The 24,142-nt window shown below is 42.8% G+C and overlaps 2 protein-coding genes across 3 annotated transcripts in view; both read left to right on the top strand.

The window, feature by feature from the left end:
- LOC310689789 (uncharacterized protein) overlaps positions 1-24,142 on the top strand; it is a 55,250-nt gene that overhangs the window by 3,975 nt on the left and 27,133 nt on the right. The gene's annotated exons all lie outside the window — the stretch shown is intronic.
- Positions 11,315-17,768, top strand: CCR4 (C-C motif chemokine receptor 4). Of its 2 annotated transcripts, none has more exons than XM_083468479.1 (2): positions 11,315-11,453; positions 13,721-17,768. In XM_083468479.1, the coding sequence occupies exon 2, from the start codon at positions 13,735-13,737 to the stop codon at positions 14,809-14,811; it is 1,077 nt and encodes a 358-aa protein (XP_083324605.1). In that variant the 5' UTR covers positions 11,315-11,453; positions 13,721-13,734; the 3' UTR covers positions 14,812-17,768. The 2 variants fall into 2 exon arrangements, with proteins under 2 accessions (XP_083324605.1, XP_083324606.1); XM_083468480.1 differs by lacking the exon at positions 11,315-11,453 and adding an exon at positions 12,908-12,915.

Here is a 24,142-nt window from a genome sequence, read left to right on the forward strand (position 1 = left end):
CGACACTAAAACCACAGCATGTAGAGTCAATCATATGACCAAGTGTCTTATAAAATTATTATTATTATTATTATTATTATTATTATTATTATTACCCCGCCCACCTGGCTGGGTTTCCCCAGCCACTCTGGGCCGCTTCCAACAAAATATTAAAATACAATAATCTATTAAACATTAAAAGTTTCCCTAAACAGGGCTGCCTTCAGATGTCTTCTAAAAGTCTGGTAGTTGTTTTTCTATTTGACATCTGGTGGGAGGGCATTCCACAAGGTGGGCACCACCACCGAGAAGGCCCTCTGCCTGGTTCCCTGTAACCTCACTTCTCGCAATGAGGGAACCACCAGAAGGCCCTCAGTGCTGGACCTCAGTGTCCGGGCAGAACGATGGGGGTGGAGACGCTCCTTCGGGTATACTGGACGAATGCCATTTGGGGCTTTAAAGGTCAGCACCAACACTTTGAATTGTGCTCAGAAACGTACTGGGAGCCAGTGTAGGTCTTTCAAGACTGGTGTTATGTGGTCTGGGCAGCCGCTCCCAGTCACCAGTCTAGCTGCCACATTCTGGATTAATTGTAGTTTCTGGGTCACCTTCAAAGGTAGCCCCACACAGAGCGCATTGCAGTAGTCCAAGCGAGAGATAACTAGAGCATGCACCACTCTGGTGAGACAGACTGCAGGCAGGTAGAGTCTCAGCCTGTGTACCAGATGGAGCTGATAAACAGCTGCCCTGGACACAGAATTGACCTGCACCTCCATGGACAGCTGTGAGTCCAGAATGACTCCCAGGCTGTGCTCCTGGTCCTTCAGGGGCACAGTTACCCCATTCAGGACCAGGGAGTCCTCCACACCTGCCTGCCTCCTGTCCCCCCAAAACAGTACTTCTGTTTTGTCAGGATTCAACCTCAATCTGTTAGCCGCTATCCATCCTCCAACCATCTCCTGACACTCACACAGGACCTTCACTGCCGTCACTGGTTCTGATTTGAAAGAGAGGTAGAGCTGGGTATCATCCGCATACTGATGAACACCCAGCCCAAACCCCCTGATGATCTCTCCCAGCAGCTGCATGTAGATGTTGAAAAGCATGGGGGGGGGGAGGACGGAACCCTGAGGCACCCCACAAGTGAGAGCCTAGGGGTCTGAACACTCATCCCCCCCCCACCACTTTCTGAACACGGCCCAGGAGGAAGGAGCGGAACCACTGTATGACAGTGGCCCCAGCTCCCAGCCCCTCTAGATGGTCCAGAAGGATGTTATGGTTGATGGTGTCAAAAGCCGCTGAGAGATCCAGCAGAACTAGGAAACAGCTTACTGATACTTTCAGAAATGTTCTCCTTGTTTCTTCATGCAGATCTGTCAGCAGTCTTACAAGCAGAAGTGTCAACATCAAGATGCAGATATTGGCACTGCTTTCACACATACAACACCCAGTGCCACCAGCTCGTAGTTATTTATAAACCCAGCTTCAGCTTTGAGGTTTCCAGTGAAGACCCACCCAAGCAAGACTTGCCGAATGAGTTCTGCGAAGTGTGATGGCCAAAGACTTCTCATCAGCCATGGGTGTGGTGTGTGTGTTTTAACTTCTTTGTTGTGAATCCATTAACATTTCCAGAAAATGCAGCTTATTTGAGGGCTTCCACTTCCCTAGGCGGAAGGAAGTACCCAGGCTATTAAAGTCGACAAGCAGCAAGTGCACGAGACTTAGCAATTTCCATTCTTCTACATTCTGTTTATTTACAGGTGTTTAAGCTGAGCACAAGGAAGGAGTGAGATCCAGACACTGTGTTTGCCTTGAAAGCAGCATGCCTGGTGCCTCACCCCTGCGTACACAGTACAAGGTATGTACTGCATACACAGTACAAGGATCAAAACAGGCGACAGCTTTATTGATTACAGGTGTATGAGGTATGGCTCAGGATTTGGGTGATTTCTTGCTCAGTCAGCCCATCTGACAGGAGCGAGCCAGCAGTAAATCACACCCTGCAAGTTAACTCTTTATTAGCAAGAACATGATCTGCACAGACGTGGCCAAGTGTCAGGCCTAAGGAGCATAGCAGCTCATCCCCCCGGCAGGTCTTGCCCCATGGATCAGTTGCTGAGACTGACAGTCCCCACCTCCCCACAGTTGTCTAAGGGTGGATCTAAGCACAGGGGCGGGGATACTATAAATAGGTCAGAAATTAGGTCATTTTAACAAAAGAAAAAAATCTCTATGGAAAACCGTACTTTAAAATTCCTGCTCTCTGGCACCATCTGGTGTTGCATGTTTACAGAGCATTCAAATCATGGCTTCTTTATTAATGTAGCCGAGTCCTAAATCCCCTTGTCTCCAGGGTTTCCCCCAAGCAATCAGAGACTGCGCTTGCGTGAAGCTAAATTCTCTGCTCTCTTCATACCTCTTCTGGTTTTGAGAGACCAGGGGCAAGGGAGCTGTTCTCAGCAGGAGGGGGAGACACCTGCGACTTTTCACCAGCGTGGCATAACTCTGCCTCTTGGCCTGTCTCCTCCCACTCTCCTGCTTCAACTTCTGCCTCTGATTCTGAACTTGTCTCTGTTTTCTCTCTGACCACTAAATGTCCATGACACTGGCTGCCGACTACTTCCCAGAGGGCTCACCATCGCTTCTAGTGTCGCTTTTGTATAATGCACTTAAAACGTTACATTCGCAGCGGCATTCTGGAGAAGTGAAAAGTTTGCTCGCCATTTTGTTTTTCCTAATCAAATGTATTGCTCAACCTGGGCATCCTTTATGTTTCAAATATGTAATTTACTTGCAACAATCCCTGGCAGATTGCATCTGATTAAAATTCTAGTGACATTTCTGCAGCATTCCATATTATGTAATTAAAATGTACATTTAATATATTTTATGTACTTAGAGCACTGATATATTTATCATGGCTATATACACATTTCTGTTTACTCCGGCTCCTGTGCACTCCCACCTGGTGTTTGAAGCTGTGTACACATGACTTTAGACCACAGTCTATATCTACCCTGTTAGTTTCTAGAGAAATACTGCTGTTACATGCATTCCCGCCCCCCAATCAGCTTCCATATGCTTTGAAAATGTAAACCACAAACACTTTGTGTCCTGTCTTAGATGTACACACCTCAGCTGAGGTGTGTACATCTAAGACAGCCATTGCACATGTGCAGATGACAGCTTCATGGATAGGAGTTGAGGACAGCAGTGTTGCAGCAGATGTATGAACCTAGGGTTGTCATACATCTGGCATTTCCCAGACGTAGCCAGAATTCGGCTGTCAGAAATAGCATCCAGGCAGAAAATTGGTAAAAATGCCTAGGAAAACCTGTCTGTATGGCAACCCATTTTGGAAGTGTTGGTTTTTTGGCGAATTTCCTAAAAAGTTGCTCAAAAACTTTAATTTTTTAGGAGATTTGGCAAAAGAGAGAGAGAGATTCCTTCTCTCTCTTTGGTGTGCATAAAGGTAAAGGGACCCCTGACCATTAGGTCCAGTCGTGGCCGACTCTGGGGTTGCGGCGCTCATCTCACTTTATTGGCTGAGGGAGCCGGCATACAGCTTCTGAGTCATGTGGCCAGCATGACTAAGCCGCTTCTGGCGAACCAGAGCAGTGCACGGAAACGGCGTTTACCTCCCCGCTGGAGTGGTACCTATTTATCTACTTGCACTTTGACGTGCTTTCAAACTGCTAGGTTGGCAGGAGCAGAGACCGAGCAACGGGAGCTCACCCCGTCACAGGGATTCGAACCGCCGACCTTGTGATCGGCAAGCCCTAGGCTCTGTGGTTTAACCCACAGCGCCACCCGCGTCCCTTGGTGTGCATAGCAATGTACTAATGCAGCTTAAAACACAACAGGGGGGAATGAGCTCACTGTGTATTAAGCAACTAATATGTACTTGGCCTAAATATAGAACTGTAATGGTTTGGAAGTAAATGAAAGAAAGGAACTGGGGGTAGCTTGAGCTTCAGGTGTGATGCAAGCCTCCCATCTAGTGGAGACAACTCAAAGAGCTGCATTTGCTGTGTTACGACTTTTGCTGCTAAGAGGAAGCTGCAATAACAGGAAGGGCACCATCCTGCTCTTCTGCTGCTTGAAAACACCTTGTGGTTTTGTGGGTCTTTTGTGGGCCTTGGGATCTGTACAGCTTTGCAGAACAGGGATCGTGTTTTTCACAAAGTTTCTCTAGCTAAAGGGGCAGAAGAAGGCATTCTGGAGCCTAGGCATGAATTGGCAGATTAGATCAGTATTTCTCACTTTGAGCTCCTTAGAGGAAAGGTGGGGTTGTTGTTGTTACGATACGAATTGCGTGTTTCTCTACTGTAAGCTGCCCTGCGATCTCTGGCATAGCTGTGAACTTACAGATTTGAAAATAAGGGACCAGCAGCCTTGAAAATAAGGGACCAGCAGCCAAAATAAGGGACCTGCAGCCTCACCTGTTCCAGGCACTCCAGTCTTCCTGTCCTCCTGCAGTCTGGTCAAACTCACGCTGGTAGCTTTGAGAACACTGTCCAACCAACTTTGTAACCAGAGGTTCAACTGAATAGAATCTGAATCACATGCACCACAAGGCCTATGCAGCCTCAACTTAAGATGGCTCCCCGGTCTGGCTTTGCACTGCAAAGTTTGCAGCAGCATGTGCAACAAAATGGTGTCCAGCATTCAAAAACCCTCTCAGCTTGCATTAACTAGCCACACACAAGGCATGCAAGCTCCACCCCCAGTCGTTCTTAGACTTCTTATTTGGTGAGCAACACAGCCAAGCAACACAGTTGGAGCCTCCCTCTTCCCTGGCTGGCAGGGAGGGAGGGAGAGGAGCTGCTTCCTTTGAAATTTAAGGGACATCCATCAATAAGGGACAGCAGCGGGACATGGCGCTGGAATAAGGGACTGTCCCTTCAAATAAGGGACACTTGACAGCTCTGGATGAAGGGCAATATGTAAATTTAGTTAATAAGTAATGATCATAATCATAAATAAAAATAACTTCAAAGAATTGTCAACTACATTTCTCCAATGCAGATGAACACTATTTTATGACACATTATTATTTATTGGGTTGCAAGTACATGCAAAGAGATAGGTTACAATTAACATCTATTTAGTGTTCAGCTATGGATGTTGTGTCCTAAAAGCCCAATTCTGCACAAACATACCTCCAACATCCTACTGATCAAAATCGGAATGCTCGTTTTTTTGTCTCTAGGTCTCATGGGAACCATGTGACTCGCATGAGAGCATGAGACAAAAAAAGGGTGTCTTTCGGTCTGGCCAGTTGGCTTGTGCCAGAGTGCCGGACCAAAAAATGGGACATTCTGGGATCCAATTAGAAGCCGAGATGGCTTCTGTAATTCCAGGCTGTTTCACTCAATTTGGGATGGTTGAGGGGTATGGATAAATAATAATAAAAATTACAACAAAAAATCCTGATCAAGCCTGAAAAAAAGGAGTGCAAACTTACCTCACAGCACCTTGCCCTGCGACCACGCTTCATTTTTTTCCATTAAAAAAAATAATTCCGAGGCAACGTTGAAAGAAAACCTATCCTCATCTTGCAAACTGTATTAAAAACATTCACATGAGCAGGCGCTTTTTAACACAACAGAAATGTGTCCTGTAGAAGAAATGTCAGCAATAGGACAGAAAATGAATGTCATCCAATTGTATAATGTTCAAACAATGCACAGGTAGATCTCTTTAAGGAGGGAAAAAATGGACATCTTAATTACAGGACAAATAATTATAGCTTCCTTATTTTTTTCTTCTGCATTGGCAAACCACAAAGAAAAATGGGATGTTACTAAGTAATCTGCAGCACCGCTTCTAATTTCTGTTCTGTTCTAGGGATGAGTGCACTTCCGCTGCTGTTGCTTTTGGATGCATACAGTGTTACCTCGCAAGACGAATGCCTTGCAAGACAAAAAACTCGCTAGACGAAAGGGTTTTTTGTTTTTTGAGCTTCTTCGCAAGACGATTTTCCCTATGGGCTTGCTTCGCAAGACGGAAACGTCTTGCAAGTTTGTTTCCTTTTTCTTAACACCGTTAATACAGTTGCGGCTTGACTTTGAGGAGCAACTCATAGAACGCGGTGTGGTAGCCTTTTTTGAGGTTTTTAAAGACTTTGGTGATTTTTTAAGCTTTTCCAAAACTTTCCCGACACCGTGCTTCGCAAGACGAAAAAAATCGCAAGACGACAAAACTCGCAGAACGAATTAATTTCGTCTTGCGAGGCACCACTGTACTTTCCTCCAAAGCACTGAAACAGCAGAGAATGGATCCAGCTATGGTCAATGGTGAGTCATTGCCTCCTCAATCAGCGGCGGAGCAAGCCAATTGGGCACCTGGGGCAGCTCCTGTGCCCTGCACCCAGGGGCACAGCCAGCCGCCTGTGGGGTGGGGTGAGCCAGGACAGGACGCTCAGCAGGGCCTCTGAGGAGTCTGCCTGCCTCCTCCCACTCAGCCGCCCTACACCTGAGGGGGAGGCGGCGGGTGGACCGTTTGGGGCAGTCCAGAGCCTGGGGGTGCCCAATCCACCACGTCACTCCCAGGAGAGACGCGTGGCTCGGGCGCGCTGCAGACCCCACAGTGAGTGCTGCCCGCCATTTTGTCACCCCCCTCAGTGGTGACACCCAGGACAGACCTCACCCACTGCTTCCCCTTCCTCCGCCCCTGTCCTCAATGGCCCACAGTGGCAATTGAATTATTTTTGTTGTGGTTCTTTTTTTTTTTAAAGATATTTATTAAAGTTTCACAAATTATATAATCAAACACAACAATACAAACAAACACAAACAAGAAAAAAACAAGTATATTTTCAAATCCTTATTTTCTTAAAACTTACTTCCCCGACCTCCTCATACCTCCCCTTTCTGCATTCCAATTTCAGATATTTAGTTCAGCAAATCCTCACCCTTAATTTTATCTAATTGTTAACCTTTCTTTCCTTTTAACTTAATCTTTACAGCTGTAATCCACTTACTTTCTAAAGCCGCGTCATTTTAACACTCATTAATTTTACAATGTTTCTTAAGATAGTTCTTAAATTTCTTCCAACCTTCTTCCGCCGTCTCTTTTCCCTGGTCTCGGATTCTGCCAGTCATTTCTGCCAATCCCATATAGTCTATATTTTTGTTGTGGTTCTTAAAAATGCAGTACAATTCATCCGAACATCAGAGGCACATTGCTTGAACGCTTGAGTCATTGCTACCCAACCTCAGTTCATACCACACATTACCCAGCATAATCAAAGCAAGAGATGCTTACATTCTTGGCTTTTACACCTCTTGTGTTGAAGGAGGTACTCCAGGAATCCAACTCTGGTTCCCATCGCTGCACAAATTTTCAGTCTGAATGGTAATGGTGTGTGATGCCTTCTGGATCCTGCAAAGGGAGAGAACATTCAACCCTCTCTTCAACACATCACAATCCGCAAATAGCTAGCAGCTCAGCTGGTAAAGCATGGGACTCCGAATCTCAGGGTTGTGGGTTTGAGCCCCACGTTGAGCCAAAAGATCCTAGAAGACCCTCGTGGTCCCTTCCAACTCAGCAGCTGTATGATTCCATGAGCTAATCCAGCATCGCAGAGTTTTTATTTTTTATTTTTAAAATAAATTTTATTAGTATTTTCCACACAACAACATGAAAAATATCGAAAAATAACAATACACAACACACAAAAACCAACATTCGAAAACTAAAGAAAGCAACAACAACTAAAAAACAAAAAATCCATATCTTCAAGTTAATACAGTACTATAAACACTAAAACAACAAGACATTGACTTCCACCAATCCCACAGCACCTCCTTTATCTCTCATTGTGTCTTCCTGTTTTCCTGTTTTCCTTATCTCTATCCTAACATCTAGATATAAATCCCTCTTTCTTATCCTTTCATGTCACAAGGTTATTCCAATCTCAGCCAGATTTCTGCCCTCGAACCTTGACTTTTGAGGTATTCATTTAGGCACTCCCATTCTTTTTTTACTTCACTTTTTGGTTTAGCCAAATTGACAGACATAATAAGACAAAAACCAAAAAGTGAGGCATCGCAGAGTTTTTAAAAGAACCCATTCACATAGCATTTCAGTGTTCTAGAGTTTCGTACGTGTGAAGTTGCTTGTCTTCTAAGAAAAATAACTCACCTCTCAGATCAGCCTCTATACCTGAGGAATGGAAAGCAGCCAATGTAACACCATTTTTAAAAGGGGGGGGGGGGTCAGGGGATCCTGGAAATAACAGGCCAGTTGGTTGAACATCTGTCCCAGGAAAACTGGTGGAAAATATTCTTAAGAAAGCAAGCCCAAGACGTTTTGGCACCTGAGGCAAAACCCTGAAGGGTGCTTCCCTCCAGCAAAGAAGAGGAAAGTAAAGATCTCCATCATGGTGTGTTTGTGTGGAATAAAGACCAACAGGGGGTCTGATCTGGCTACCAAGGAGCAGTAGCAGTAGTGGACAGGGTGTTCGTTGGAGGCTGGATCTGCTGTCCCCATGGCTCCTGCTGCCAGAGGCAGTTGCCTTGTCTTGCCTCAAGGGTAAGCAGGCCCTGGCTATTAAAGATAAAATAACTATGCATATTGAAGAACAACCGTTAATGAGACAGAGGCAGCTTGACGTCTGCAAGGACTATTAGCATTCTTTGAGGGTATCAGCAAACATACAGATACAAGAGATTGGGTTGGCACATAGTACTTGGTACCTCATCAAAGATTCCTGAGCAAGCTTAGCAGCCAAGGAATAAGAGGAGAGGTCTTCTTGTGGATCAGGAATTGGTTAAGTTTCAGCAAGCAATGGGTAGTAATAAATGGACATTTCTCCAAATGGAGAAGGCAGGAAGGGAATGCTGTTGAAATTTCGAGGTCTCCTATACAGTGGTACCTGGGTTACATATGCTTCAGTTTACATACGCTTCAGGTTACAGACTCCGCTAACCCAGAAATATTGCTTCAGGTTAAGAACTTTGCTTCAGGATGAGAACAGAAATTGTGCTCTGACGGCGCAGCAACAGCAGGAGGCTCCATTAGCTAAAGTGGTGCTTCAGGTTAAGAACAATTTCAGGTTAAGTACGGACCTCTGGAATGAATTAAGTACTTAACCCGAGGTACCACTGTACTATTATACTAAGTCCTTGGGGGAAATCCATTGAAATTAATGAACCTATGAGAATCATAGAGTTGCAGAGTTGGAACGGACCCTAGTCATCTAGTCCAACCGCCCTGCAATGCAGGAATCTCAACCAGATCATACATGATAGATGGCCACCCAAGCTTTGCTTAAAAACCTCCAATGAAGGAGAGTCCCAAGAGAGTCCATTCTTACTGCCATAAAATTCTTTCTGATGGTTAATCAGGATCTCCTTTTTTGTAACCTGAATTCATTGGTTCAGGTCCTACCCTCCGGAGCAGGAGAAAACAAACTCGCTCCATCTTCCATGTGACAGCCCTTCAGATATTTGAAGATGGCTATCATATGTCCTCTTGGTCTCCTCTGTTCCAGGCTAAACATACCCAGATCCTTCAACCGTTCCTCATAAGGCTTGGTTTCCAAACCCTAAATCACCTTGGTTGCCCTCCTCTACACACATTCCAGCTTGCCAACATCCTTCTTAAACTGTGGTGCCCAGAATTGGACACAGTATTCCAGGTGTGGTCTGACCAAGGCAGAATAGAGAGGAGCTATATTTTCCCTTGATCGGGATGCCATACTTCATGGCTATTAACGTCCAGTGATGTAGCATGTGTTGCCAGCTCCCGGGGCTGCACGGAGGGCTGTGTGTGAGAGAGGGTATCGGACCGAGTACACATGTATATTCAGCTGCTTAACGGTGTCCATGTCGCCCAGGAGATTGCAGCTGCAGAGATAAGTAAAGAAGAGTCATTCTATTGCCTGAAAAGGTCACTTCCTGGTTTGTATGTTGAAATTGTTTTGAATGGAGCCCAGCAACGGAATCGCTCAGCTGTATTGAGGTAGCACCGGGTGTTGAAGTTTTGTGCCCCTAACAATTTCGCGCCCAGGACAACCTTACCTGTGGGTTCCCCCACACTACACCACTGTTGACACCAAAGGATCTACTCTGAGTGGAAGTAGCATTGAATACCACCCACCTATGTCAGAATACTTGTGGTGGGAGGAGAGATAATTTTGGAGGCTTCTGCTGAAATGAGAGGGTGGTTGTGCCTTGCTCAGGGCTGCTGTTGCTCTCTGATACGAGTTGCACAATTCCCTGTTTAGTTTGAAAGAGATTCTTTAACAATATCATCATCATTGTAGTGGTAGGGTTAGAATTTCAGCCTCTGCGTGTGTGTGTTTCTCAGTTCCTCATTTACTCTGGAGATGTTGCCACCAATATCATAATCAATAATCATTGTAGTACTGCGGTCTGTGTGCGTTGCTGAATGCTTTTGTTGTTCCATCATTATCATCATCGGACAATAAAACACAGTGTTGTTGAATGAATGTTTTGTCATCCTCTTCATCATTATTATTTTGATGATCACAGCACATAAAGGTGAACAATGGAAATTAACGGCTCAAACTAGTCATTCATTTGTCAAACAAACCAACAAACCAACCCTCAGAGAGAATTAAAGAATGAAATCATCAGTAAAAATTGTTGTAAAAAAACACCCAATTTTTTTTAAAAAAACAATTCTTCAAAAGATAAAATCATCCATAAACTAAAAACAGATTGGTTGCATAATTAATTGGGGTTGTTAGAGAAAGCATCAATTTGAGCGCCGAGTCTGTTATGCGGTTTTTATTAGTTTTTACTAGTTTTATCAGCTTTTTATTAGCTTTTATCAGTTCTAGTATTTTATTGCTTGGTATCTTTTTCTTATAATCACAAGTTTAAGCTAAAAGTTTTAGAGAAAGCCCTGGAAAGTCTCGGAGAAAGCCTTAAGTAGCTCCAGCTTGACTCAGTCTACCAATTTTTAAAAAACCAATTCTTCGAAAGATAAAATCATCCATAAACAAAAAAAGGATTGAAACATGTTACGTGTCTGGATAGGATTGTCTAAACAAAAATGTTCTCAGTAGGCACCCAAAGGAGTATGGTGAAGGCTGTGAACTATAAGGCATTTTCATTTGTTCAATTCAACTATTTCTGAATATATGCTATAAGAAAATGTTAGGCAACAGGACTCATGGCAAAGGTGCAACCTATTGAACCCCTGTTTTCATTCCACCTCCTGCCAATTTCAGAAAAGCAGTGCCTCCGCAGTGCTAAAGGGCTTGAAGAAGAAGGCTCAGAGGTGGGCGGTGATGCTTGCTATGACGACTAATTTTAAAAGGTCAGATTATAATTTAATCTTCACAAGAACCAGAAGCAATTACGTGGATCATTCCATGCCACTACACTTCCTCATTCGCTGACTTCTGTTTATCTCACGAAGTACACCACTTCCTTAGAGAACAGAAGGTACATCACCCTCCTGCAAGACACTTCTCAGCATCTAAGAAAGGCAAAAAGGTATGTGTAAAATATGCCTCATATGTACTTTGACCATTGCTGTCATAAGATGATTGCACATTTTTTATGCTGCTGCATTACTTAATTACTTAAAATTAGACACATAATTGTATATAATAATGTGTGATGGAGCAAGGGAAGCTTGCAAATGTAAATATACTTACAGCAAGGGATATTTATGCTGTAATTGTATTAACTGAAATGTATGTAAATGGATTTTTATTTTTTGTTTGCGGCCTGATCCTATTCATGTTCCTTTGGAAATATGGGGGTTTTCAGTGCCATCCAATGCACGTCAACTGAGAAGTAAGTCCTACTGTGATCAGTCAGACTTATTTCTCCAGGTAGGCATGTCAAGGAATACAGCTAGGGATAGCATATAAATTTGATTCGGGATGCGTTTAAAGTCAAATCTGCCAAATCTGCGCTTTCCAAGACAATATGCCAACTGAAAGAAGAGCTATCCCTCGAAAGTCACATTTATTTGAATTTTACAGTGCAGTTTTCGGAGCAAACAAGGTTTACAAAAATGCCCATATGTGGGGCAGGTGTGTATAAAAATGTGTTAGATTAGCAAAAACTGCTTGCAAAAATGTGCACATGAGTCAAAACTGCATATAAAAATGTTTATCAGAAGAAAATCAAACCCATAAATGGGTGGATTTTCATGGCCATTTAAAAAAAAAAAGCTACAGTAATTGATTTAAAATGTAGAGAAATGAGAAACCGGGAGTACTAAAAATGGCAGATCTTTCTATCCCTAATTGCAGCCTTATTCATATGTAAGTGTGCACAGGGTAAGTGGACAAAACCTGAGAATTACATCTATTTCAGATACACAGTTCAGCATAGCAAATCTCCTTTACAGAGCCACTTCCTCGAGGTTAACAACTACTTAATTTCTATGTACATTGGTCCTCTTTGTTCATAAAATAAAAGTGTGCATGCAAGGAAAAAGACAGTTAAGCCTACTCACTTGATAAGTGGGTGATTTGTGAGTATCCACGCAAAAAAAGCATTTGGAAAAATCTGCACATGGTAGCCGTAACCTCTGATGAACCATTTGTACTCACCTGGTCATGTGCATAAACTGTCATGCATAGCAGTTGATTTTGAGCTTCTGGAAAAAAACAGCATTTTCCAAACACCCACGAACCCTGCATTTGGCAGTGGATGCACATGACGTCCTTTTCACAAGGAGGGGATTATCAGGCACAGATTTCCCCCATGCAGCGGGTGGACAGCTTCTGCTTCTGGTTTCTGAACTGCACTTGTGGTAGCAGGTTGACATGCTTATAATATTAGTATGTGACAATGTCAATTCCCGTGCCATTAAAAGTTTTGATCTGTAGAGTCCTACATGTCAACCTTCTGCTACAGGCTCTGGAGAAATCCTTTATCTGACCCGTGGACATCCTTACCACATGGTAATATGGTAATATGCCCTTACTGGTTTCATTGGGTATCTGTTCTTAGCTTTATTTCTTTATTTCATAGAATGGATATACTGCTTGGTGGTAAAAACTATGAGTACAGCAAGGTGAATTAATGACAGACATCAGACTGTTTCTCTGTCCGGCAGAACCTTCAAAACGAAATTGCGAGCCCTGAAACAAGCTCCAAGTAGGAGCAGTTAGAAGCAGTCTGTGTGGGTTAGCCATTGCATATGCTCTATCTCTCAGTAAGATTCAGCACTAGAAATAGTTATGCTCTAGATACTTATGAAAGAGGTGAAAAGTTCCTGAGAATAATTGCCAAACCTATAAAGCAACGAGAAGCATAAGATTAAGAAAGATAAGCTAAAAGTTTCTTAGCCCTTCTTTGGTCAAAAACTGGCCATTGCGCAAAGAGACATTTATCTATTGCCAAGTTTCTATTGTTTTATTTAAAAGAAATATTTAAAAAATCTAAATTCTTTTTTAGAAATCCTTAAGAATCCCTGGCAATCAGCTCTCTTTGGAGCTGTAGGCTTCTCACTCCTGCATTCTCATTCTGTTTTTTAAATCTTTGCTCAAAATAATCATTAATGGTGCAATCTTTAGAAGTTTATACAGAAGTAAATTCCACTTTCCATGGGAGTACCTCTTAGATAGGTGTGCACAGAATTGCAATTTATGGCTGTAGCCATAACCCCATTTATCTAGCAGTAAGTCCCATTGCATTCAATAAGGTTATATTTCTGAACAGACAAGGATTGTGCTGTATGTTACCCTGGGTAGGGGGGAAAAAAACCTTTCAATTTTGACTCACTTCATCCTTCTATTTAGGTTCCCAAAAGAAAATGACCTCTACTGACGAAGCATTGGCTGCCACAGGGTGGGACACATCATTTTCCACCTATGATAGCTACGAGGATGATCCTGAACCATGCAGCAAAGATGAAGTGAGGCATTTTGAGTCCTGGTTCCTTCCCACGTTTTTCTCACTCGTGTTCCTGCTTGGCTTGGCAGGGAACGCCCTCGTTGTCTTGGTCCTGTTCAAATACAAGAGGCTGAGAAGCATGACGGATATCTACCTCCTCAACCTTGCCATCTCTGACCTCCTTTTCGTCTTTGCTCTTCCCTTCTGGTCATATTACGTGGCCGACAAGTGGGTGTTTGGAGACGGCTTGTGTAAATTTGTCTCTTGGGTGTACAAGATTGGATTTTTCAGCGGGATCTTCTTCATCATGCTCATGAGCATCGACCGGTATCTCGCCGTCGTTCACGTCGTGTTTGCCTTGAAAGCAAGAACCGTCAGCTACGGCAGCCTTGCCAGTGTTGTTGTGTGGCTAGTGGCTGTCACGGCGTCTGTTCCAGAGCTGATATTTAGCAAGTCTGTTACCTACTATAACTACACCATGTGCAGGGCAGAATATCCTGGGAACGACACAACTTGGAACCTTTTCACCTCCTTGGAGATCAACATTTTAGGCCTTCTGATGCCATTCATTGTCATGTTATTTTGCTACACAAGGATAGTCATGACCTTGCTCCACTGCAGAAATGAAAAGAAGAAGAAGGCTGTAAAGATGATCTTTGCTGTTATGATTGTGTTTTTTGTGTTTTGGACCCCTTATAGCATTGTACAATTCCTACAATGTTTGGCTGAAGTGGGCATTTTGGAAGGCTGCCTGGCCAGCAAAAACTTGGATTACGCAGCTCAGGTGACTGAAACTCTAGCATTTTTCCATTGCTGTCTCAATCCTGTTATCTACTTCTTCATGGGACAGAAGTTCAAGAAGTACATCAGATTGTTCTTTAAGAAGTGTGTCTTCTCGAAAATATTTTGCAAATCTTGTGGACGCCCCGATACATTCACCTCCGAGTCATCAGGCTCAATCTACACTCAGTCCACAAGTGATGAAGAGCCCCTCTGAAAAGCCTGAGGTGGTCTCATGTGAGATCAGGCCAAAATGTGATGCTATCTCAGGTATCAGAACAATTGTGAGTTTGTTTTGCCGGAAACCAGAGGCTGTGTGATGACAAATAAGCACAGCCTAATTGTAAAGCTTTGGACATGGAAAAGAAAAAGGAGGAAGCCATCTTGGGAACAAGAATTCTCATTTTACTCCATTTCAGTTCTGCAGTCAACTTAAGCACCTGAGCATTAGGGATAGGCAAATTTCTCAATATCTGTTTATTGTTTTTCCTATCTTAAGTCTACTTCTCCAGGTTTCCAGAATGTTCTGAGAAACGCCTTGGAAGAAAGTACTCATGAAAATTCATCAGGATTTTGGCATGAATTTCCCTCAGTACCCAATTGTTGAATTCAATTTTTATACACATACTTAGCTGGGGAACCGTGTTGCGAAATTCAGAAAAGGGCAAATTTCAAGAGATGGTGGTGTTTCAGTTGACATATTGTTTCGTAAAATGCAAATTCTTCAAACTCGCCTTTAAATGCAAACTGAATCAAATTTCTATGCCGTCGCTCTTCATCATCTTATGAGTTTCTTTTCAAGTCATCACATGAGATCTACTTCCCAAGTCTTTTTTGGGCTTCCACCCACCTCCTTTCAGTGAGAGGATCGCTTTAAACCACCTCATAGTTTATTCTTTTTCTAAAAGAAACACACCACCTGTTAAGAGTCATGTTAAGCTGTAAGGCTATTCTGAGATTGTACATCTCAGAATTGCCTTACAGCTTAACATAACTCGTAACAGGTTGTGTTTTTTATTATGATTATGTTATTAGCTATAATACTTCTAAATGTGATCTGAACTGCTCTGTATCTCAGGTCTGGCTGTATAATCTAAAGTTATTTTATTTGCCCATGTTGGCTCTGTAAACTGTCGCCTTATTCATACCTCTCAACTGCCCAAAATATGAACTGCATTCTTTTGCATAAGTATGTGATTAAATGCAAGTCCATGGGAACATAGGACTCACTAGGTATTGCCGCTGTTTCCAGGTTAGACTGTCTCCCTATTAATATAGGGCCATCTACATGTACTCCCCTGTTGTCCCTGACCTGTTCCCCTTGGTGTGGGTGGGTGTGTTGGTCATTTTGGACTTTTATTGAAATTATTTCAGTTAAAAGAAATAAAGTGCTACAGAAAAAAAGAAGGGAAAATGAGAGGGAAAACAACAACAACAGCAACAACAATGATACATATAAAAGTGAAATTATGCGCGTGCGCTCTCTCTATGAGAGATATTCCCATACATTCTTGTATAAACTGGTATAGTTTTATTGTCATGGTGCTTATGTAAATGTTAAGAGCCTACTACATTTTGTATAAGCTCATCCCAAATATCCATTCATGAATTGCGAGTGATGTCATATTGTCAGTTCATTGACTGAAGGGTATCATACCTTTATTTTTTCCCAAATCCTCAATATCAATCTCTTGGCCACCATTAGGGCATGGAAAATCCATTTCCATTGCCCCATTGATAATTTCTACACTGCAGGTATATACTGTATTTTTCTGTGTATAAGATGCTCCCATGTATAAGACCATGTATTTTGGGGGACTTGCCAAAGCCAACAGCAGCCGGCAGTTTCATGCCCAATTGACACAGCGACAGCCAATCCACAGCAGCTCTTGCCGCAGCAACCAATCACCCACCAAATTGCCACTGACAAGCTCCTGCTCACGGCTGCAACCAATCACCAGTCCTCTCTACGCGCTATCCATGTATAAGACGACACCCGTTTTTTACCATTATTTTAGAGTAAAAAACCCTCGTCTTATACACGGAAAAGTACGGTAGTTCAATAAGATATTCTCCAACGAAAGATTTAACTTTTTCTGCATAGTTACACAGCCCAGCACTTTCTTCCAAAACTTAAGCATAGAACACTGTATGAACATATGTTTCAAAGAGGCATTGTCCTTGCCAAGGATTAGGAAACCCTCCATTTAAAGGGGACAAGGTCTGGGATAACACTGGAATGGGGATGATGTCATGTGGACACCCCTATATTAATGAGGAGATAGGCCAGTGGAAATCCACATTTTGCTCTGGTGTGGACAAGTCCATAGAAATAACCTTAGAACTGGTACAAGATGCTCTCTCTATGGACGCAGTTTGGCTCTGCGCACAAAGACTTTCTTGCATGCATAGTTGATCTTTCTCTTCTTCCACCACCACCCAGATTGCCTCTTCAGAAACTGAAATAAGAAATGTTGATTGTTTGTGTTCACTTAAAAACAAATATTATTAATAAACAGCTAAGCATATTTAGTGATTTCCTCATAGCCAGCATTCCTGTCATTCAACAGAAATGTTTATTTTAACCTATGAACTGATAACACAAGAAAAGTATAAGTTGAATGAACATCTATTCACAAACGTTTCTGCTTCTGCCTACTTATAATTGCCATCTTTCTTAAGCAAATGCCGTGAAAAAGTTAGATTTATGGATGAATTTGTCCAGACTTTGTGCAAGAATAATGGGAAATGAATTACAAACACCTTGAACTAAGTGACTGGCATAGTTTTTTGTTTCGTGAGAAGGAAGGGCATTGGGTGAGTGGAATGAGAGCAATTGATGTTGATGAAAAGCTGAAGTTAAGGAGGTATGAGCCTAACTGCACTCTTGTATAAGAAACCTCTGTGAACCCCATGTAGGATGTGTGGGGAACTTTTGGTCTTCCAGATGTTGCTGGACTCCCACCAACTCATGCCCTTGCTCATGCTTGCTGGGGCAGATGGGAAGTGTAGTTTAGCAACATCTGGAGGGCCAACAGTTCCTAACATCTGGTGTAAAAATAAGCTACAAGTTTAAGCATTTAAAAAAACCAAAATTGTAAATAACTGACTTGTACTAAAACTTTAAACTAAATTGTACTGACTTTCAACTAACTTGTACAAAAAATAAAGAACACTGACTGCAACTTCTCTCTTTTTAATTTTTTTAATTCAAAATTAAAACAAAACATATTATCCAAAAACATATCATCCTTATTCCCCCCCCATTTTTCCTCCCACCCTCCCACACAACCCCCCCCCCCACAAACCCCCTTTATTCACTATTATCCAAGAGGCTGGGTTCTATAGTCTCTCTCTGTGAGTTTGAAAGAAGAAAAAACGGTAAGGAACTTTTCCTTGTCTTTATATTTCCCTGGGCAACCAGCCGGGAACCGCCAATGGCTTCCTGACAGTATCTCAACTGACATCACTTGTGGTGTTACCTATGTAAGATAGACAGAGCTAGACACACTAACATTATTCAAGAAATACATCAGCATAATTATACTAACAACCAGTGGCATTTATTTGGTTTCTTCGAGAGCAGGCAACGCCTTGCTAGTGAAAGACGTGTTTTGAGTCAGAGAAGCAACAGCCATCAAACATTTACTGTAAAAGCGGGCTGGCTGAGTAATTCAGGTTACAGTTTAGGAAGGAGGGGAGGTTGTCTGGTTTGTCTAGACTAGTGGAAGGGAGAAGGAATGACTTCTCTAGTGGGGCATCCCCTTTTGGGACAGTGTTTCAATCTTGCTGGAATGTTGGGTTTATAATCTAAGCATTTTGTATGTTATACAATCTGGAGTTTATTTTCATCAGGCATTGGCAAACTCCGGCCCTCCGGATGTTTGGGACTACAATTCCCATAATTCCTGACCTTGTTTTTTCTCCAACCAAACATATCAGCTTTGCCTCCAATAGCTTCGACAACCATTTCTCCATACTGAGCAACAATAAATCTTTCCATCTTTGTCCACAGAATAGTCTCTCTGTCATGATCATATGTCGAGACACTATTTCATAGTTCTTTTCTTGTTATGCATTCATTAATTTGCCCTAGTTCCATATCTTCTGATCCCATTTCCTGTTGTATTTGCCGTGGCTTTCCATCTTGAGTTTGTGGGGGAAATCCCTACCATTTACACTTCTCCCATTCTTTTTTTCCAAGAAAAGAGCCAGAGGTTTGATAACTTTCCCCTCTAAATTCACTCCAAATTGTACACAGAGTCCTTTCTCTCTCAACTCGATCTCTGCCAGCTCAGGATGCCACATCATCGCTCCATCAATGGCTTCACTCCACTCATCCCACATCAGAAGCCAATTTCTCTAATACTCCACCCTATCCAATTTACTTCCACACCTCCTCTCACCAACCAGCTTCTAACTGTGTCCCTCTCAGTATGTTGCTCTCCAACAGTCTCTCCTGGACAGTTAACTGTCCAACTGGTAGGAACCTCCAGGCTATCAGATTTAAATTTGCCTGATCCAAGCCCCGCCTATTAAATCTCAAAGCAGTCCTGCTCTCTCTTTCTCTTCCAGAACCTGCCACCTAAACAGGCCTGTAACTGTTGTATCTATACAGGTAGATCTCATCTTATGCTAGCATTAGGTTCCTGGCTATAGGCATAATTGTGGAAAGCTTGGACGACACTTGGAAAGGTCCCACGTGACCCCCCCCATACCTGTCCAAAGCTAGTGCTTAGCGGGCTTCCCCCCCCCCATGCAAGGTGGAGAGCTTTTAAAGGCCCTTGCTTTGCTTGCCAGGCTCTGGGAACATCGCACAAGGGTTTCTCACAAGATCTCAGACAGTCCTTCTTGTGGGTTTTCCCTGCTTTCTCGCCCCTTTTAAAATTTTCCTGCAATCCACATAAAGCTGTGATCACGTGTGTAAAACCGGCGTAAAATGAAATCTACCTGGGCTTTTCTTTCCCCAGTTGGAACTCGCTGGAACTCAGTTCTGGCACCTCTCAGGTGGGCACCACTGGCATTAGAGAACAAGGGAGGCGTTCACGTGAGTTCTGGCACCTCTTTTTCTAGAAAAATAGCACTGGTGAAGTTACTAATGTCCCTCTATTCCACTGATTTCTTTTCTTTTCTGCAGTTCCACAAAGAAGCTAATGGTGCAACACAGAATGGTTGTACATGAAACTCTTTGTAGCCAGATTATTTTTTTTAAAAAAAGGTACCACATGGGAGTATTTATGGCATGTACCGCTCCACCGCTGAGGTCTACTCTAATGCTGACAAAGAGAATGGATTTCTAGCTCTGTGTAGCAAATGTGCCTTCAGACAAATGAGGTTATTCTAGGGTTATTGTGAACCCACCCAGCTTCACTGAAAATTGAACTTTTCCCTGTGCAATATTCAAATACAGGGGTGGGGATGTACGCATGAGTTGGCAGCCTCACAAGCTTGTCTACAGCTGCTACAATAACTGAGGAACCTGATTAGGGCTTGCAATCCTACTTATCTATCCTACTTATCTAGGAGTAAACCACACTGAATTAAATAGGATTTACTTCTGAGTAGAAAGGGTTAGGTTCACACTGTTATGTCTCTAGTTTAGCTTGGAAAGACCACACAAGCAATATTCTAGCCAGTTGCTCGGTTCATTAAAAATGATTCTGCCCATCAGGATTCTGGACACACAGTGAGAATCAAAGGCAGCAATGATGCTCAGTTTTCCTTCCATTGTATATCCAGGGAAAAGGGAGGAAAAAAGACTTCTGTGGTTGCTTCCTTTGTCAATTATAGCAGTTGTCTAGGGTTGATAACATTACCCTAGCTGCTGGGGAAGGTGCATATGCATTCTTAACTGATTTAAACGACCACTTTTCTGGGACTTGGTATGTCCATCTCTGTTATTGGAAAATAAACTCTGCATCGTAGGGAATAATAGAAATGGCTTTAGGCTTCTTAAAAGTGCAGTGGGTCATTCCCTGTGTCCTCACTTTATGCAGCCTGGTTCTAAGATATATAGATAGATAGATAGATAGATAGATAGATAGATAGATAGATAGAGATAGAGATATCGAGATAGAGATAGATATAGATACACACAACATTATTACTATGGGGTGGTTGGAAATCATTCTGTCAAAAGCCACCACATTTTATGTTGCCGTTTTGGATAAATTCAAACGAGAAGACTAGAAACTCTTACGAAAATATTTTATTGTTGCAGTGTTGATCTACTATTATTAGGCAAAGACTCGCCTTATAAAAGCCAACCGCTGTTACAGAAATTTTAAAAAAAACAGTGGACAATACAAATTATGGACAATACAAATTCCTGCAGCAATGATGATTAGGCACTTTGATATTATCAGGACAGAAACAGAGGTTATTTCCATACTAGAGCCCTTTAGCACTGCTAAGGCACTGCAAAAATGGAGCCATCTTTACCATCCAGCACAGAGCTAAGCAAATGTATAAGCTGGCAAGAAAGGGAATGTCCCCCTCTCTCGGAAATCCTGGTATGAATTGGAAAAAGCATCTTCCAGGAATTTGCACTTATCGTAACAACCACTCAAGTTTCCCTATGAGTCCACCTGGGTAGTAACACAAACAACAATATGTTGGCCATGCAATGCTTGTTTGCTAAGGGCCATGGGTCACATTATGACTTCAGAAGATTATGCTATGCCAAGTCTAAAAGTCTAAAAAGAAAAGAAAAAAATGTATTGTCTAAATGGTAAGTGATGCACACAATCAGCTTCAGAACAAGATCCAAGAACTGGACCCTATACTGGAGTTGGTTTCATGTGTCCTTTTTTTTGGAAATTTTAACTTCAAAGGCCACAGAGGAGCACTGTTGTGTGGAACAGTAACTAATACCTCAGTTGCAGCACTTGACAGATAGATAGATAACATACGGAGCGACTTATTCTGGAAACAGGGAAACAGGTGTCTAACAAGGGTATTCTTTCACAGTCAGGCAATAAGGCAGTCTGGAACCACCTAAAATAAATCCCAATTTACACACGACTGTATCCAATATGCTTACTGGATGAGCAGCCACATATACTACTCACTTAAACACTAATGAATACTATACTTTCAAAACAAAGTTCAAAACTTCAAATTGGCACAGCATTGTACTCTGAAACCAGATGAGGGGCCATCAATCTTTTTGGATCAATGTGCTGTGGGCGCCAGTCAAAAAATGGCTCCCACTCAACATGGACACTGTGGGAGGCACGACATAATAGAACACGAGGCAGTGCAGTCATAGCAAAGTTTCCCCCATAATTCTACTTCCATATTGGAAAATGTGTCGCCTGGTTTTATTTATTTACTAAATTTATATACCTGAGGATCGCAGGGCCATTTACAATGTAAAAACACAAAAATGTGTACCATTGTAACAAACAAAAACAACAACCCGCTCACAGTTCAAAAGGCTGTAGATTTAATTAGCCAAAGGCCTGGGAGAGGAGAAATGCATTTGCGTGTCGAGGTCCCCAGGTCCACCCCAATAACTCACACATCACACAGAAGTTTTTGTTTAAGATTTTTGGCATAATTTTGGCCACAACTTTATTAAAATACAAATTTGTGAGTGGTTGCGTAGGCATTGGTTGCGGCTATCTGCCCCCACCATGGGGGACAGACTGACATTCCGCACGATGCGAAAGTCAGAATGGGGGAATACACTTGGGGGTTACGCGGAGCAGGGAACCTGCCCTCACCCCAAATGCAACCAGGAGCTCATTGCTATGGCCCGAGCCCCCTTGACAGAGTGGACAAGCAATAGTTAGCCCCCAATTCCTTTAATGAAATCCCTTGCAGCAGCAGCATTAGAGGGGCAGGCACAGCCAATCCATGCCCCTCAACCAACCAAACCATAAACCAATGCCTAACCGCGAACCTTACAAGTTGTGACGATTTGCTACGCAGTAGGCAAAAACCAAATGGCCCCAGCCAATCAGCCAGATGGACAAAATTCCCTCCAGGCCCCCGCTCCAAAGCAGACGACCCCATGACAGGCATAGCAAGGTCAAAGCGAACAACCCTATTCTAGGGAGGGAGGGACGGGCAATCTGATGCACGGGCGAAAAGAGGAAGCCCTAGCCTCGTGCAAGGAGTTTTACTATTTCTGGCTGTCAATCAATAAATGGCAACATTAACTTCTTCCCAACAACAAGGGAAGCCCCAATCATATCAGTGGCCAACGATCAATTAGCCCGCCCCCCAACTTTGGAGTGTCCTGGCGGCCCCCACCGCAACACGTGCTCTCCATGAAGGAGAACACACTTTGCCAGCACCTAGAGATATGTAACGAAGGTGCCAGTTGAGCCTTCCTGGGGAGGGCATTCCACAAACAGGGAGCCACCACAGAAAAGGCCCGTCCTCTTGTTGCTGCCCTCCAGACGTCTTGAGGACGAGGAACACAAAGAAGGACCTCAGATGATGATCGCAAATGATGGGTTGGCTCATATGATGAATTTCTGCCTGCCATACAGCTGTTAAAGGCGCAAGAACTCTGTTTTCACCCAATGCCAACCCTAAACCAAATCAACACAATATCACCAAGGCAACTATCCGTAAACAAACAATAAACATCCATAAATATGGCGAAAGTAGTTTCTTTCCCCCAATCAGTTTTCTCTTAAACAAGAGCAAACACAGTAGATGGACTCTTTATTACTGTGTTTGCAATTGTTCAAGATAAAATCTATTTTGGAAAGAGAAGAAATGAGCACTGAACCACTGACATATTACAAGTGAACTCTTTATTTACGGCAATTGCTATTGTTTCAGATAAAACTGATTTGGGAAAGAAACTACTTTCGCCATTTTTATGGACCTTTATTGTTTGTTTACAGATGCCTTGGTGATATTATATTGCATCGATTGCCGTAGTCATTGTATCACCACCCTGTTCATTGCTTTATTGTTAAACCCTAAACCCATTAAATATTGAGCTACTTTTGCGTAGACATGGATACCACTGTAGTGTAAGTTAACTATACAGTGAATCCCTAAGGACTGCCTGCTCTTTAGCTCCTGCAGAGCAAGTGACACAAAAAGTCTTCACATTCACATTTTGGGGTGAGGGGAATCCTTTGACATCCACCCGCATTTATTCGGTGGTGATATTTGCAGAAAACAACTTCTAGGGACTGATCTCAGACAAATCCACCACAGGAATGATGCATCCTAGTTGCTCAGGAAAACGGGAGGGGAAATGGCAGAGATGATAAGCACGAGAAAATAAAGACGTAAGCAGGAAAAGTACATCAAAGCAAAGGAGGAAACAGCAGCTCTTTAGGACTCTGGAGATTCCTATAACCTGGTATCCAAACAACTCATTATCACAGCTCTGACTTCACTCAGTGGTAGTGAGGCAGGCTCATTTCACAGACCATCACATTTTGCTTCATGAGTTTTGTTCTAGGAGGGCTACAGACTTATTTTTTTTAAAAAACAAAAGCTTGGAGTCTGGGGTGCCAATGAAAGCTATTCCAAGTGCAATAGTTTCTACGTTCTGCCTGGACACTGAGGTCCAG

Source organism: Podarcis liolepis (genome assembly GCF_965112155.1).
Source record: "Podarcis liolepis genome assembly, chromosome: 12".
In the NCBI taxonomy this organism is placed as follows: Eukaryota; Metazoa; Chordata; class Lepidosauria; order Squamata; family Lacertidae; genus Podarcis; species Podarcis liolepis.

Bases quoted from the DNA above. Each gene is read 5' to 3' on its own strand.
- CCR4 (XM_083468479.1), top strand. From the start codon at position 13,735: ATGACCTCTACTGACGAAGCATTGGCTGCCACAGGGTGGGACACATCA.